At 28.0% G+C, this 17,409-nt stretch overlaps 1 protein-coding gene and 1 non-coding gene across 2 annotated transcripts; both read right to left on the bottom strand.

Annotated features, from left to right (window-relative positions):
* Window positions 1-927: 927 nt before the first annotated feature.
* LOC123206901 (transcription factor MYB46-like) lies at window positions 928-4,190 on the bottom strand. Its single transcript, XM_044624180.1, has 2 exons — window positions 3,578-4,190; window positions 928-2,094 (listed from the first exon to the last, which is right to left on the bottom strand). Exons 1-2 carry the CDS (start codon window positions 3,901-3,903, stop codon window positions 1,464-1,466), a joined length of 957 nt encoding a protein of 318 aa, XP_044480115.1. The 5' UTR covers window positions 3,904-4,190; the 3' UTR covers window positions 928-1,463.
* An 11,105-nt stretch (window positions 4,191-15,295) lies between these two features.
* On the bottom strand, window positions 15,296-15,377 carry TRNAS-GCU. Its single transcript has one exon. It is a non-coding gene; the product is annotated as a tRNA-Ser (tRNA).
* Between the last annotated feature and the right edge of the window lie 2,032 nt (window positions 15,378-17,409).

The raw sequence follows: 17,409 nt of genomic DNA, 5'->3' as shown, positions 1-17,409 counted from the left end.
AAATCAATACCAACCACTACTTAATTATTGGCTAAAAATAAAAAACAATTTAGATGTCAACTTTCTATATTGGATTTCTTAATCCTTTGGGTTAATCTTTTCTTAGCTTATCTTTTAAAAATCCAAATTAACGTCTATTCTTGATAGGGAAAAATAGAATATAATTTCGGTCGATTGTTTTACATCATCAAAGAAAAAAAATTATCTTTTTAACATGTTTATCATAGAAAAAAAAAAGGAACATGTAAATTATCAAAAAAATTAAAGAAAATTATTATATCTCTGAGTATTTTTACTAATTCTAGTAATATAATTAGGTATAATCTTAATTTTTTATTATATATGTCATTGACATGGTTTAAATTTAGAAGTCTTGGAGATTTGCTAGTGAAATTAAAGGTGAATTAGGAGCCATAATTACCTTTTAAGAATTAAACCATTTAAGCCCTAACTAACTTATAATTCAATGATAATATTGAATAGAAGAATCAAAGCCAATTTGACTAATTGCCCCACAAACCCTAATTCAATTTTTTTTTTTTTTTTGAAATGGACATCTTAACTAACTAATGAGATATACATTAAACCCCATTTGAAGAAACAATGATTTTTTTTTTTTTAAACAATTAGGATTAAAAATTAATATATATTTATGTTAAGAGTCAAAATATATAGTCTTGTCGTAAAATAATAAAGAGTCATGCATGCTTAACTTTAATGGGTCGTCCAATAACCTCTATTTAATGATACACTATTGATTAATATAGATGAACTACCAATTCAAATATAATTTGATTTGTACACTTAAGAGACTAAAAGATTTGGGATAGATTAATATGATTATAAAAAATAATGATATTGGAGAAAAGCTTGTTAATTTGTCATAGAGGGAATGAGTGAGAAGGAGAATTCAATTTCTTCATCATGTATGGAATACAACCAAATGATCTCCACTTATTAATGACAACATTCAGTCTACATAGATACATTTCTTATGAGTTGTACATCTCATAATCATGCATATTTACTACAATAATTTTGTATACATAACAACCAACTTACAATTATTCACATCTCTTCACAAAGTACATATATGCTCAATGGCTGTCATTCACATGATCTCTCTCTAAAACTTAAAGACATGGTATAAAACAAAATACATAAATCCCATGGCCAATAATCCTTCATACTTTAACCTTATTCCATGCATGACTCTTTAATTTCCACTTCTAATCTATGAACAAAGAGGTAACTCAAAGGATACATCAACTTACAAATCTCAAACCCAAATTATTATAAGTTTGAAGGGTGTGGGTATGTGTGTGTGTATATATATATTGGGGAAAAAAAAACAATAAAAGCTCAAGAGGGGTATGATCAGATTTAGAAAACAAAAAAGGATTAAAAATAATAAAAATGTGAGGGAATAAAAAGAAATATTCATTGAGATATATATATATCATCTAGAATATGTTTTCTAAAAAATTATTAGGAAAAGATGAAACATCTTTCATCAACTCCTCCAAGTCCCATTCTCCAAATTTGTTCTCTTCTGAAGATCCCTGCCAAAAGCTCCCAACCCCATCTAAATTCTCTCCTTTATTATTATTATTATTATTATTCATGTTACTATCATATGAAATATTATGATTATCCTCCTCCTTCACGTTAACATTCTCCTCCATGCTGCTTATACTATCCATTAATGGAGGCACATAGATCTCCTGCTGATGATGATTCCAATTTCCGCTTAAATAATTTCCAAACATGTTGAGCACCCCTTGCTTGTTATGAGACAAAGCATCCCCCATGTATGACGATGATGTGTTTGACGATGACGAGGATGGATCCATCATGTACATGGGCATGTTCATGCCTTGTTGATGATGTTGATGTTCATGCATGGACATGAAGCCATTAGCCATGACTTTATTTGGGGCCTCTGAGTAAGAATAATTTTCGCCAGCGCCATTTGGTGAGAGTGTAGTTGAAGAAGAAGATAAATTCTTAAGCCTTTTCTTGATTGTTGAATTCCAAAAATTCTTTATTTCATTGTCCGTACGCCCTGGCAATCGAGCCGCAATTTGAGACCACCTAATTTATTGAATTTAAATTCAAGAAAAAAAAAATCAACAATATTAAAAAGATCAGCCAGTCTCAACCAATTCATTCAGTGATTAAAGTCCATGCATGCACTTAAATTAATTCACTTAATTGTATTTTAATTTGTTTGTTTTCAATTTGCATGCTTGTATCAGTATATGTAGAAGCTAACCATCAATCAAAATCATAGTACAAAATAATTGATCAAGTAGTGTGTCTTCCACTCCAAGGAAAAATAATAAATATAAAATTATTTATTTATATAGTGACATATTATTATTTATACATAAGTTTGTATTTATTATTTATAAATATTATCTGATGTAGAACGAATCAACTAAACATAAAATTGTCACGGAAATATTACTATAATTGAATTCATACTCTACGAAGGTAGTATTTGCCTTAATTAGTTGTAATTTTATTATTATTTGTTTCTATTAAATAAATCTGATATGGGGCAATAGATGATAAAGGTAAAACAACAAAATTGTAATGCACTCTTTGCTTTTGATACCTTTAGTTCTTCATTTTCTTACTCAACATCAAAGCCTTGGAGACGCTTTGTGAAAAGGCTTAGAGACAAAAAGTGTTCATCTCATTGAGAAAAAACTGGACCATTTCTCCACTATTAAGCATGCATAATTAGCCTTACTAAATTCTACCATTACCAACTTATATTATCTTCATAAAGTCTTGATAAGTTTACACTTTTAGGGGTAAAAGACAAACTATTGGTTAGTCATAACGTGCTAAATAAGAATTAATTTTTAGACACAAATGGGCTTTTTTTTTTTTTTCTACTAACTTTAGTTAAATAATAATATTATATGTACAGTTTTTATACACAAACAATGATATGTTAATATGTGATTATGTATTATTTTATTTTTAATTTTTAACTATTTAATTATATGATGATATATTATTATTTATACATAAAATTGTGTCCATTGCCCTAAACTTAGTTAAATAACTAAAAGATATAATTTTACTCTTTTCAATACCTTGAAACTCAATATTGCTAATAAAAAAATTTTAGACATAGGCATCTTTTCTTTGTCTTTAAAAAAGAAAAAATTTACCATTTTTGATAAACTAAAGTGGAGAGATGAGGATGAAAGTGAAGGAGAGAGACTTTTTCAAAATTCAGACTCTTATAATAAAAATCAACAAATACTGAAAACAATCGCATGCATATATATATATATATATATATATATATATATATATATATATATATATATATATATAATATGATGATATAATTAGGTATTATTTTATTTTTAATTTAAAATTATTTAATCACTTAATAATATATATTAAATATATATTTATTTATATACTAAAAATTAATATAGCTAGTTTATTGAAATACTATGCCGGGAATTTCTCAATCTTTGATACCGAAGAAACTAAGGTGGCAATTGAGAGTACCAAAGGTGAGGAAGAAAGAAAGGAGAGGGAAGATTACCTGTTGCCAAGAAGAGAATGCAGATGGATAATAAGCTCCTCTTCTTGAGGAGAAAAGGCACCACGTTTGAGGTCAGGTCTCAAGTAATTAATCCAACGAAGTCTGCAGCTCTTCCCACATCTCTGCAAGCCAGCATTTCTGGCAACATCGCTCCAACAACCCTGGCCATTGTTGAGCATGTAGCTCATCAGCTTGTCATCTTCCTCGGGAGACCACAAGCCCTTCCTCAGCTTATTGCCACCAGGCAAGGCACCACCACCGTTACTGTTAACAAAGCTGTTGGAAGTAGTGATCTTCATTGGAGAAGGGTCTGAAGGCTTCCTCATGTTGATGAATAAGTTTAGACTTCGCTAATGTTCTCGATCCCAACTGGTGTGATGGGATGAGTGAAAGAGTTTATAACAGAAACAGAAAGAGAGAGAGAGGAGGCTTCATGAAGTGGTAATGAGATCATGATGATGGTGATGGTTGTAAGGTTTGCTTAGAATATAGGAAATAGAGAGAAAGAGAGAGAGAAAAGTTGGTTGATGAGTCTGAGTAGACAACGGTTTGGAGATGGACATTTTAGAGAGAGAAAGAGAGAAGGCCATCTTGTCTTTGACAATCTTCGTCCTTTTGCCATGAGATTTTTCTTTACTCTCAAGGTAATCTTAATCTTAAAATACTTGTAAAGATCTTACGTAGAACAATCGTTCTACGTATATTTAAGTGTGGGTGTAGAATTCATCACTGTATTTGGGATTCTATATAAAATCAATAAAATAAATTAACCGATCAATCATAATTTTAAGATACACTTTATAAAATATTAAATATTAAATTAAATTTTTAGGACAATAAAAATATCTAAAACATTATATTATTTAAATTCGTAAAATTATCAAAATTATCCGTATTAGAATAATTGGTCTTCTACTCCCGAAACATTTCGAAATAATAATTTTTAATAAAAAAAACTATATTGTTTAATTTCAAAGTAAAAACTTAGCCAAAATATAATGAGTTAATGAATTACATCAAAGATTTAACAAACCTTTAAATATATTAGATTTATTTTTATTAATCACTTAGATCTATTTATAAATTATCATCAGAGTATTCAATTACTTTATTTTATTAAATCAAAATTATAATTACTATTAATTTATATCAAAAAAAAATTCTAATATAATGTAATTGATTTGATTCTAAAAAATAATCTAATTTAAATGAGATTTATTATAATAAAAAAATAAATATTTCTATATATTATGTTGTAAAAAGATTATGTATCCGTCAGAAATATGATCAGTTAAAAAGGAAAAAATGCTATATTTGCTGGTTATATATGATTTATATAAAATATTTATAAAGGCTAATTATTTTGCGATCTTGACAAAAAAAAAAATCTAGGATAAAATGAAGTACATGTTACGTCAGTCATGTCATAAATTATTATCTCAGTATGTCAAATTTGGAATTTTGTTTTTTAATTAATTTTAAATTAAAAATAAAATAATATTTAATTATATAATAATATATTATATATTCAAAAATAAATATATTTAATATTATTCTAATAAAATTTTTGAAAGATTAATTTGTTTAATAATTTAACTAAAAAAATAATATTATATATATTTATTTATTTATATACTCAAAAATAAACACAAATAATATAACTTTAAAAAAAAATGTTGGGGGAAGTTAATTTGTTTGGTAACAAAGTTAAGATTTTTACTTCCACTTCACACAATCGATATCTCGTATTGATGATCCACACGTGTACATCATGATACACGACGAGAAAATAAATAAATAATTAGAGAAAGGTACACGTGGCAAATGCCCATTAACCCAGAATCATCAAGTTTCCTTATTAGTGATTGGCTAAAAGTATTGAACACTTTTTATGCTTCATAAAAGAAGGGAAAAGTAGGGCAGACTCCAACGTACAATGAATATGGAATTGTAAAGAGAGAGATCAATATCTTCATACATATTTACTAAAGTATCAATTAAAGTAACATGTAAAAGAACATTGTCAGATAATATTAATCTAATATCCTTTATCAATATCTTGCCATTATCAAGTAATATATGCTTATATGTATTTTTAAATACATAATTAGATATATAGATGATGTGTCATTATATAATTTTATTAATATTTATATCTCAAACATTTATAATTTTGTTTTTAATTATGTTACTAGCCACACTAGCTCGAGTGGTGACAACAACCTTAAATTAAGTTGGTAGCTAGACCTATAAATTCACCAAGATTTTGAGTAAGATATATATGTATTATCATATTTAAAATCCAAAATACTAAAACGGAGCAACCAAAAATCTACTATATTACACCCAATGGGGTAGCTTGAGCGGTTAAAAAAAAAAAAAATTCATGTATAAGAGAATAGAGGTTTAAGTTTTTTCTGACAATATATCAAGATCAAACTTTTGACTTATTTATTTAATAGTTGTACAATTGATTACTAGACTTGAGATTTTTACTATTCAGTGTAGTTGGTTTTGACCCACTATAACAGTCTGATTTAAATAAAGTTCTTTGTTACCCAAAAATAAAACATTCGACCTTTTTCCAATCTCGTGTTGCCAAGTTTTAAGGTTTTGTAGACTAGCCAAATATCATTTACAAACAAAACATAAACAATAGATTAACATATTGAAAATTTGTTCAAAAATTGCTAAAATTCAGCCTTAATTATTCAAATATGGGTGTCCATGGAGGTGAAGTCAATGACGGCAGGAGACAAAGCTCCAACCTTCTAGAATGCAAAAAATTACATAAGAATTAAAAATAATGAGAATAATTCATGTGATGCACGTTCCCACAATTAATCATTTCTTATTTCTCTACTCAAAGATATTTCAAGTGGTGATGGGCACCCAAATTTGCTCATTACAATAAAGCCATTGGCAAAGTTTTTAAAGCTTCATCAAATTAATGGATTTGATGATTAATGGTAGGCCAAAGGACTTATTCCCACCCAAAGTATTCTTTAATCTCAAATTTCTATCTTTGAACTATGAAAATTCTAAATACTCACCTATGAGAGATAAGTTTGTTAGTTTTAACGATAAAATTGTTATTTTATATGTAATATTAAAAATAAATTAAAATTTAATCTTCTTCTCCTTTCCCAAAACCCTAAAAACTAAAAATTTGTCCCCTGTGTCAATCTCTCCCCCTTGAAGCTGCCTCTCTCTCCTAAAGCTTCATCTCCCTTCAGCGATCTCTCTCCACTTAGTTAGATACCCTAATCGGTGTCAAATAAAGCTTGGGGGACAAATAGCTTCATCAGAAAGATTAAACTCTTTATCTTCCCAGCTTCATTCGACACCGATCAAACGTTCAACTGTTTGGAGAGAGATCATCGAAGGGAGATAAAGCTTCGGGAGGGAGATGTCATTGGCAATGACATCGGAATTTGAAAACTAAACCCTATGGGGGGAATGTCATTTTTTTAAAACTTAGTATATAGAGGACATGGTTAGTTTTTAGGGTTTAAAGAAGAAAAGAGATAAAATTTTAAAGGGTTAGAGTTTCATTAAATTTAACTGCTCATGGATGAATAAATGAGATTTCAAAATTAAGGATGGAAACTTGAGATTAGAAGATACCATAGGTGAAAAATAGTGTTTTGGCCTTAATGGTATGGCCAACTATATAATTAATTTAAGTTTGAATTGTTCATAAAGATTTAAAGATCCATCATTATATATCATTTTTTGATCTTTTTTTTTTAATACATATACAAAACGTGGCAAAAACATATATAGAATTTTTTTGAGAGTCTTTTTCATTCATTTGCTTGAGATGGTTAAGTCTCAAACATTTTAAAAAATTGTTAAAAGTCTAATGATTGTAACTGAGAGACATAATGTTAACTTGAATACAAAATGATAAAAACTTTAGGAGGACTATATCTAAAAAACTAATTATTAAGATTAAAGAATCTAAGATCATATAAACTTCACATTAAAAACTCATATTTTTTAATGTGAGATTCAAATTTTATACCTTACATTTGATACCCCTTTATACAATATGTTTAAAATTCATTAAAATACTATAATCTCTGAAGAGGTGGGTGAAATTAAGTGATTAATTCTTTATTTAGAACTTTCACTTGGGTTGTGACATATGTTGTATGTTCGTTTTCAATCTAAATGTGCTCAAAGTCATTTCTCTTTTTCTTTGTTTCAAATACGGTCCCCTCTTTGGATGCCAAAAGAGTCGTAAAGGCATAAAGTTCCAAGAGGAAGGATGAGCAGTCACGCTCCATAAAATTTTAAAAAAGATGTAATGATATTTCATATATAGAATGACAATTGTGTTTTGCCGGTTTAATTTATATAAAATTTTTATTGCAATAAGAATAATTAAGAAAATTAAATACAATACTTTAAATGTTACATTTTGACCAAGATAATTTTTTTTTTCCATTTATTAGTAAAAAAATTTCAAGTTGTGATCGGCGATATTATAAAAAAATTAAACCAATGATGCCTAAAAATAAAATACTTTAGTTCTTTTTTTTTTCACCTTTTTTCCTCTCTTTCGTAAAACCAAATTTGAAGAAGAATTCTAGCCTAACAATAACCTCTATTAAAAGAGACTCATTAGACAAGATAGACACTAGCTTAAAAGGAGCGATAACGATAATTTTTGGTTTTGTTGAATTTTGTATCCTTTGTTCAATATCACATCTATGTTTTGATTGTTTTCGAAGCCATATTTTATTGGGTTGGGAGTTCTAGGAATTAGGTTTAGAGATTATTTATAATAAGTTAAATGAGTTTTTGATTTATATATTTTTTAATATGAAACATTTGCAAACCTAATTCAAGTTTTAATTTGCAAAAGTCCCACGTTAGAAAGATACACTTTAATAACTCATATTATTTATTATAAATAAACTCTATGTTTTTCTCTTTTTATCACAATTTAACATACTTTCATTTGGTTTTTTTATTTGAAAACATAAATTTCAAAAAATATAAATTAATAAATAAATTTAAAAATTGTTACGATATCGATTTAAGCTCGAGCTTAACTTTGCATATTAAATTTCAATTTAAATTTGACTCAACCAAAATTCATCAGGTTTAGGCCTATGTTTGAGTTCAACTCCCATGAATAGAGTTGTGCATATTTGAGCAAGTTGAAGCTTGAGTTCGGATTAATTTGAATTCACCTCTATCTTTTGCTAGACTAAAATGATAAGATGAAGTGTAGACAAAGTAGTGAAGATGTTGCATGTGAGGGTTGTGCAAAATTGCAAATAAAAAGACAAAGTTTTTAACCGACAAAGGAAAAGTCCAATGAAGCTCAACAAAGAAGGAAGAAGAAGATGATGGTCTCATTATTTCAAAATTCAGCTTAGATTTTTTTTCATAATTTTAATAAAAATAATGATAAATTAATAATTGATATTTTTATGAAGAATCCATGGTAGTTTCGTAATTTCATTAAAAAGATCAACTAATAATTTATAATAAAAATCATATAATTTTTATTAATTATATAATCATATGGTAGTTTCGTATTTTTTATTAATAATTTATAATAAAAAAGTGAAATTTAAAAATATATCTAACAATGTGATTAAAAGTTAATAAAATTTTGATTAAACAATTAAATAAACTATCCTAAAATCTTTATTCCAATACTCTTAAATATCATAATTGGGGAAACAAATTAAAAAAACGTGGGAGTATGATTAAGGGGATAATAATTAAAATAAGTATTTGTTTTGCTTTTTACTCCTACGTAATCATTTTTTTATTATATAAATATAATATTTTTTAATTTAATTTAATTTTTAAAATAAAAAGATCATAAAACTTAGGATTGGTTAATGAGTTAGCGAATTAACCAAGTTGATTGGTTGGATACTTGATCGGTTAAACAACCATCCAATTAATCAATTTTTTAAAAATAAATTGATTGATTGAGTATTTAATTGACGGACCAATGACTCGATCAATCTATTTATTATCAAAGTTATCGAAAAATTTTACATTTTTATCTTATATTTTAACCTTTGTTGAGTGAATAGATAAATGTTATATTTTCATTGGATGATTTTATATTTGTATACGCATATAATTTTGTTGCTTCCACGCGAGTAGGCATGAAACTCCTTTGAGCCGTATATTTACGTGGCAATTTAGAATTTCTGGTTAAATAAATTATTCCGAGAAAAATATAAAAATAAAAAAGCTTTTGCGTCGCATCAGAATTCGTTAAATGCACATCATATCAAATTGACTTCAAATAATGGCATGATTACCATGATTAATTTTTATGAAAATTAAGTTTAACCTACTTCTAATTTGATTAGGCAAAACCAAACTCAACAATTTTCCTAGAAATTAAGTTAAGTTACAATATGGAGATATAATTATAAAATTCTATCTTCTAAATTTCATTTTAATTGGCATTTCATATAATAACACCACCATTCATGTTTCATATAGAGCCATTTTTTAATTTGTTTCTTTATTTCCAAAATAGAAGAGTGTGACATGTTATAATTATCTATTAATAATATATAATATAGTTGTGTCTTACAGAAAAAGAATAATTATAACACTTTTAGATGAATCTTATATTGATAAAATATGAAAAATATGTTAGATATGTATATGTATTTTATATCGTTTAAAGACGAAACTTATTAAATAATCTGTGAGCTTCTTAAACTGTAAAGATATATTTTAAATTGTAAAATCTAAAATAAACCTATGATAAACTGTATGTTTAAAATGAACTAACCAAATTATTGGATTAAAAATGTTATTTATTAATGACTAGATTTATTTTGAAAAATTATTTCGATTTGACTAAATACTGAGATTAACCCTTCTAATAATTATATAAAATCATTTATTTTGAAATAAAAAGTTGAAAAGACATAAGCATCCTTTGATTACATGTTGAGTAAATTCCATTGTTCCACCCAAAGTTTAGACTAAAAACAGGTTTTCATCTTTAAATGGAATAAATAACACTTTCTCATAGAAAGTTGAAAAGACATAAGCATCCTTTGATTACATGTTGAGTAAATTCCATTGTTCCACCCAAAGTTTAGACTAAAACCAGGTTTTCATCTTTAAATGGAATAAATAACACTTTCTCATAGAAAGTTGAAAAGACATAAGATATATTAAGTTTATTGTTTGTTATTTTTTCACTTAGAATTTGTTAATTTTTCGTTTTAATTTATTGAACCCTAATTTTGGAATTAGGGTTTCTAATTTGGGGGTTTTGTCACCTTTTTTTTTTTTTTGTCTTGTTGGTTTGATATTGTGTTGCTGCTGTGTTGATTAGAGTTAATTTGTTGCTGTGTATTGTCAATGTACTAGAGCTGAGGGCTATTTTGTTGTTAGTTTGTTAATTTACTGTTTTCATTTTCTGTGGAGGATGCTGTGTTTGGTTTTATAGACTTCGTTTTCATTTTGTTGGTGTTCTGTTTGTGGATTGCAGGCACATAATAAGGCTCTTTTGTTTGTGTTTTGTGAGGCATTATTGTGGCTCAAGTTCCCTGTGGTGAGGTCAGAGATGGGGGGCCTTTTGATTCCATCTTTATTGTCCTGCTTCTTCTTTCCTTCATTGTGAATTGATGTTTTGAAACTAGAAGAAAATTTTAGTTCTTTCATTACTCGTTTGAAAAGTTTAATTCAATGATAGATTATTGAAAAAAAGAAAAAAAAAAGCATATATATTCTACGCAGGGTATCTTGAACTCGTCAAGCTTGACTCATTAAGCTTATTCGAGTCGAGTTGTGTGAGCTTAACTCGACTACTAACTTGTTGAGCTTAACTAAGCCGAGCTCGCATAAGAGCAAGCTCGAGTTTGAGCTGCCAGTTGAGCTTGAGCCCAAGCTCCAGCTAGCATGAACAATGACCGATCTGAGCTTGAGCTCGATTCGACTCGATTTGAGCTCTATTGATACCTTTATCTATATTTTTACTAGTATAATTACTATTATTTCTATTACTAATAATCATTCCTACAAGAAGAGGGTGAGGATGAAAGAAAAATAAAATAAGTTGATTTGTATGTAATTTAAATATTGAATTTTTTAAAATTTTTGTTAATTTGGGATAATATGATTATTTTGAAAATTGAAATATCTGGAATAAAATAGTAATTTTACTTTCAAATACTGTTTTTCAAGATTTTTCCTTTTTAACAAAATTTGATTTTGGGTGAGAATGTGTTATTTATGTCATTTTGGGTTGGGGAGAATTTATACTAAATCTTGGGTGGGACAGGTAATTTACTCTTGCATGTTTTCATGGGTCTCACAATGACAACCTCGCGTTAGTCAAGTCCTCAAGTTTGTCAATACTTTTAAAATTCATCCTAAATTAATCTTGAATTATTAGAAATTATTATTAATTTTATTTCCAAATCGAAATAATTAATTCGTTGGAGTTTAAGGAAGTTATCAAAACCTCATTGACAAGAAATATGATTAAAAAAATAATTTTATTTTTTGATAATTAAATGTTTATAATAATAAAAAATATAAACGATACTAAAGAAGACTCGACATAAATTAGGCTTGATGTATTCAACAAGAAGCCAACGCACAAAGCTATTGCTAAAACCTAAATCATCTTCTCTTGGAAGTCTATAATTTTTTGGTTTTTTAACAATTTAATTATTTTTCAAAATCAATCTTCCATTCCTTAAATCTTAACTTCCACTTCGAATAAAAATTGAGATTTATATAATTTAACGTATTTCCTCACTTGTTTAGGTTAAATGACTAAAATGACCTTAGAAGTTAACTTTGTTTGATAAAGTTATCGTTTACAATAAAAATATACGTATTTATTTTAAATATACCAATAATAATATGATAATACACATAAATATGTACTTATTTATATATTTAAAAGGCCAAAGGATTATTTTCCACCCAAAGTATGTTATTTTTTCAATTTTCCCGATTTTAACTTTAAAAATCTCAAATACCCACTTATGAGCAGTTAAAATTAACGGAACTCTAACCTCTTAAAATTTTAACTCTTTTTGCCCCCTAAACTTTAAAAATTAAAAGTTTTTTCTCAATCTAAGTTTTAAAAAATGACAGTTTTCCTCTAGGGTTTAGTTTCTAGATCTCTGACGCTATCTCCAGTGTCATTGTCGATGGTCTCTCCCTCTCGAAGGTTCCTTTCCCTTCGACGGTCTCTCTCCACCCATTTGGACGCTCGATCAACGTCGAAGGAAGCATGGAAGACGAAGACAACAACTTTGTCTTCTTCTGGGAAGATGATTGTTTTCCTAGACGAAAATGATAGCTTCGTCTTCGTCTTCCATGCCTCCTTTAACGCCTATTGAGCATCCAAATAGGTGGAGAGAGACCACCAGAGGAAGAGGAAGCTTCGGGAGGGAGAGACCGTCGACAATGACATTGGAGATGGCACCGAACATCTGGAAACTAAACTTTAAGGGAAAACTTTCATTTTTTAAAACTTATATTGGGTGCAACTTTTAGTTTTTAAAGTTTATGAGGGGAAAAAGAGATTATATTTTATTTTATTTTTAATATATAGATAAAATGGTAATTTTATGGTTATTACTATTAATTTTAATCAGTCATAGGTAAGTATTTAAAATTTTCAAAATTAAAAGAGGAAACTAAGAAAAACAACATACTTAGGGGGGAATAAATCCTTTGGTCTATTTAAAATAGATACATATAATATTATTTTATGGTTTAAGGTAAGTGTTGATGATTTCTCTAAATTTTTTTAATTTTATAACTAACCAAGTAATAACATATAATTTACATGTATGCCATTTCTTCCTCATAATACACAACCAAAATGTGTGTTCCTTGGCCCATTATGCACACCAAAAAGGCCTTTGAAATCCATGTTCGATTTGTTTAATTATGTAGGGTTATTGTTGATGAGATTTTTTCGTTACCAATAAAAGTTTGCAATTTAAATAAAACATGATAATAACAATTAGAGTTGAGTAAATAATTTGGTTATCCACTATTTTAACAATTAAATGCAATTTAAAAAATGAGAGAGAATAGTATAGACTAATAAGATTTTTAACGTGATTTGATTTGTTGTTCGAAACTCTACATCTAATTTTATGTTATTTTCCTATACGAAAACTATTTCGATGGAATTTATATAATGAATAAATAAAAGATAGATTTATCATAGATCTATAATGAGTTTGAAGAATCTCTTTTGGATTATTTTTAAGATGTCTTTACTTTTGTTAGATAAACGAAATTTAAATTAAATGCTATATTTAAATATTCATAATTTAAATATGAATCTAGACATTTATTGACAGGTAAATAATTAAACTAATAATCCAAAGATTATATAAATATAACTAATAAAACAAAATAATGCCCATTATACCTTCATTTCAGATCTTATGCATACCTTAGCCACTCTTTTTTTATCTTCATCCACAATTCCAACTAAAGTTCATTTAAAATCATGAAATCTAGTAATAAATTCATCTTAATCCAAACAAGTAAACATTTGATTACATTGTTTTTTATATTTTTCAATAATTGATATGAATTCAAGTTCGAAATTTGAAGATTTATTGGGATAGGTGTTTTGCTCCTAATTAGAAATGACAATTTTAGTCTAAATTTAAGGTCTTTGATTTTAGCGGAGAGGAGATTCTCAAATATAAATAAGAACGATGATGAGGACAGAGACAAAAAATATCTTTTCAATTGGGGATGGTGATACATATGTCATCTCCCTTCTCCTCGTCTCTTCTTGTCTTTTTATAAAGAGACGAGACAGGAAACATATTAAACAATGACAGGAAATATCTTTGCCTTGTCTCGTCTCGTCTCTTTATATTAATATTTTTATTTAAAATATTAATATATGTTTATTTTAATTTTAGTTAATTTTATTATTTAATATATTTATATTGTATTTAGAGGGTATGGGTAAGAGATTTTTTTTCGCAGGAAAAGATGAGAAATCTTTGTTATCTCCTTAACGAGAATGGGGATTAAAATCCCTAATGAGGACGAGAACAAGAGCAGAAAATAAAGTATTGGACCCCACCTTTTTCTATTGTCATCTCTACTCCTAGTATGAATAACTCTAATTTTAATGTCATTCTTTCATCAATTTTTCGTCGAGTTAAAGGTATAATACAAAGACAGGCTTATTAAGGGCTGCTATGAATTTGTTTGAAAAATGAAGAAATCATGGGTAGGAGTAAGGTAGAAGCAATGGTAACAACGATTGCATTTACCTTAATTTTTGTTAATTCTCCGTTTATATAATGAATTTGAATTATAAGTATAATTTTTTATTTTGTACATATGATTTTGAGATAGAATTTATGTAAAATGTGAATAAATCATGGAAATGAGTAAGGTTAGAGTAAATGCACCCATTGTTCATAAAGTTTTATATAAAATGAGTAAGTTTAATTTTTATTAGTTATATCCTCTTAAGTGTCGTTTATATGAGTTTAATTAAAAAAGAATTTGATAGTATGGTAATTATGTTTGGAAAAAAGTTTCACCGGGGTTAATTACTATTGATTTGCCTATGACCTCCTTGAAATTTACTCTAATTAAAATTAAATGTAAAAAAAATAATTATAAATAATGTAACAATTATACCACTTCAAAAATTGGACATTAATGACTAATTTTATCAAAAAATATATAAAATTCATACGACGTCGCCTGAGAGATTCGAACTCTCGCGGGGAAACCCCATGTACTTAGCAGGCACACGCCTTAACCACTCGGCCAAAGCGACGTTCCGATGTTGCAAGGGCAGCCCCGATTCTATTTATCTAAATAAAACAGTAATTTAAACAGCATGCGAAAAAGTTGAAAAATATTTATTTTATAATTTTTTACCCACATATGAAAATTCTCGTTCGCTTTTTATTTTATAATTTTTTAAATTATCACGCTGTTCTTGTTCTTATTTTTTATTTATAAGATATAATTATAATAATAATATTTTTCATGGCTTATATTTGAAACAGTTAGATTTGTATTTTTAGTTTTTTTTTTTGTTTTCATTAAAACAAAATGAATAATTCATGTTTATTAGTTAAACTTAAACTTCTCCTGATCCAATCCGATGGGATCACCCGGAGAAAAAATCTCTTCTACCACCCTTAAATATTTGTTAAGTTCCCAAACTCACACGAATTTGAAACTTCACACAAGTAACCATCATCTATTCTAAACACTCAGGTCTCTATACTTCAAGTCTTACAAACTAAGCCTCAGATTCCTGATAATGCGAATGTAACAAATTCTACACTTTATAAACTTCACCCTTTTGTGAGATTGTCATATTGCATTTTTAAGTCACAAAGTTATATATGAATGAAGGTCGGTTATTTTCCATCTTTTTTCATTTGAATGATTAGTTCTTAGTTATCATTAGAATTTTAAAACGACATTATCCTATGTTCCGTCAAGTTATATTAGTAAATTTAGTTAAATTTTAGAATAAAAATATAAAAAGAATGAGAATACCCTAATAATTATCTTTTGAAATTTAAATATTAATATAAAATGTTTAATTACTCTTATATTCATATGATAACATTAAAATGGAAAAAAAAAGTTAACCATGCAAATTAAGAATTGCCCTCTTCCTGTACCGTTCATCTTATCATCTTTCATACACTACCACTATCGTTACCAACATTCTCAACGACTTTAACATGCGTTAATTTCTTTCTCTAACATCAAAACTCTCTTTAACATTCAACCCAATATCACTCATATTCAAATAATTTCCAATCACATTCAACTCTACTCTAACCCCACTTTCCCTATGTTTAGAAGGCATAGACAATTGTCTGTAAAATTGATGAATTAATCTGTCTAAATACACCTAAAAGTAGTTTGTTCAGTTTGATTACTAATATCTAAAATTATCAAAAACATTGTTAATATAATATTTTTTGAATGAAATAGCGAAATCCCTTATAATGGAGCTCACAATAGCTACCAACACTCCATTACTACCAGAACCAACAATGTCCACATATTGCCACCAACGCCAATCACTTACACATTATAACTGTCATTCAATTGCAACACAACTGATGAAAAAAAGGAAGAAAAAAAAGAGGAAGGGAATAAGAAAAATAATAGTAAAAGAGATTCAAAAGGAGATTAAAAAGGGGGAGAGAAGGGAAAAGAAAGGAGATTAAATTTAATCATATAATATAATTACATAAACCGACGAAAACACGGTTTAATAAGTAAAAACTAATGTTTAAATTGATAAAGGGTGGGAAATCTATTTTTAAAGTTTAAAGGGGAACACTTTAATTAAGTCAAAAAAGGGGTGGGAGATAGTGGTCTTTCTAGAAAATTCCCATCCACAAGATTGGCTAGCCAACTCTTCACCCGTGTGTGGCCCTAGCAAAGAAAAAATCGGCAACGTCGGCTTCTGGTGTTTAAAAAGAGGCAGAATGTGTTGAAGTTTCCTAAAAAGAACAGTCTTTTTCAACTCACGACACTTTACTTTAGGGCCCACAGGTAAACCTCCAACCATACTTCAAACCTCGCTAGATCCGCCGCTCACAGTCTCACACTGCACTTGCATGTCTGTGGCTACTGTTTCTCCCACAGGGACAATTCTGTCATTTAGTTTCCCATTCAATTCCCGCCTCGGAATCAGAGCTTTCCCTGCACTTTCGGCTTACTCAGCCGAAAGCAAACACCTCATCCAATCACAACTCGCCATGTGGATGTTCTGATCTTTTCATTGGGACACTTAAGTTTTCCCCAACTCCACGTCACTAAAAAGCCATCCT

The sequence above is a fragment of the Mangifera indica genome, chromosome 2 (assembly GCF_011075055.1).
Source record: "Mangifera indica cultivar Alphonso chromosome 2, CATAS_Mindica_2.1, whole genome shotgun sequence".
NCBI classification, from domain to species: Eukaryota; Viridiplantae; Streptophyta; class Magnoliopsida; order Sapindales; family Anacardiaceae; genus Mangifera; species Mangifera indica.
This window is presented reverse-complemented; position numbering and strand designations above follow the sequence as displayed.

Excerpts from the sequence above, each read along its gene's own strand:
- LOC123206901 (XM_044624180.1), bottom strand. The coding sequence starts at position 3,903 with ATGAGGAAGCCTTCAGACCCTTCTCCAATGAAGATCACTACTTCCAAC. Across the intron at positions 2,095-3,577 it reads CATTCTCTTCTTGGCAACAG|GTGGTCTCAAATTGCGGCTC; the intron begins GTAATCTTCCCT and ends TCAATAAATTAG.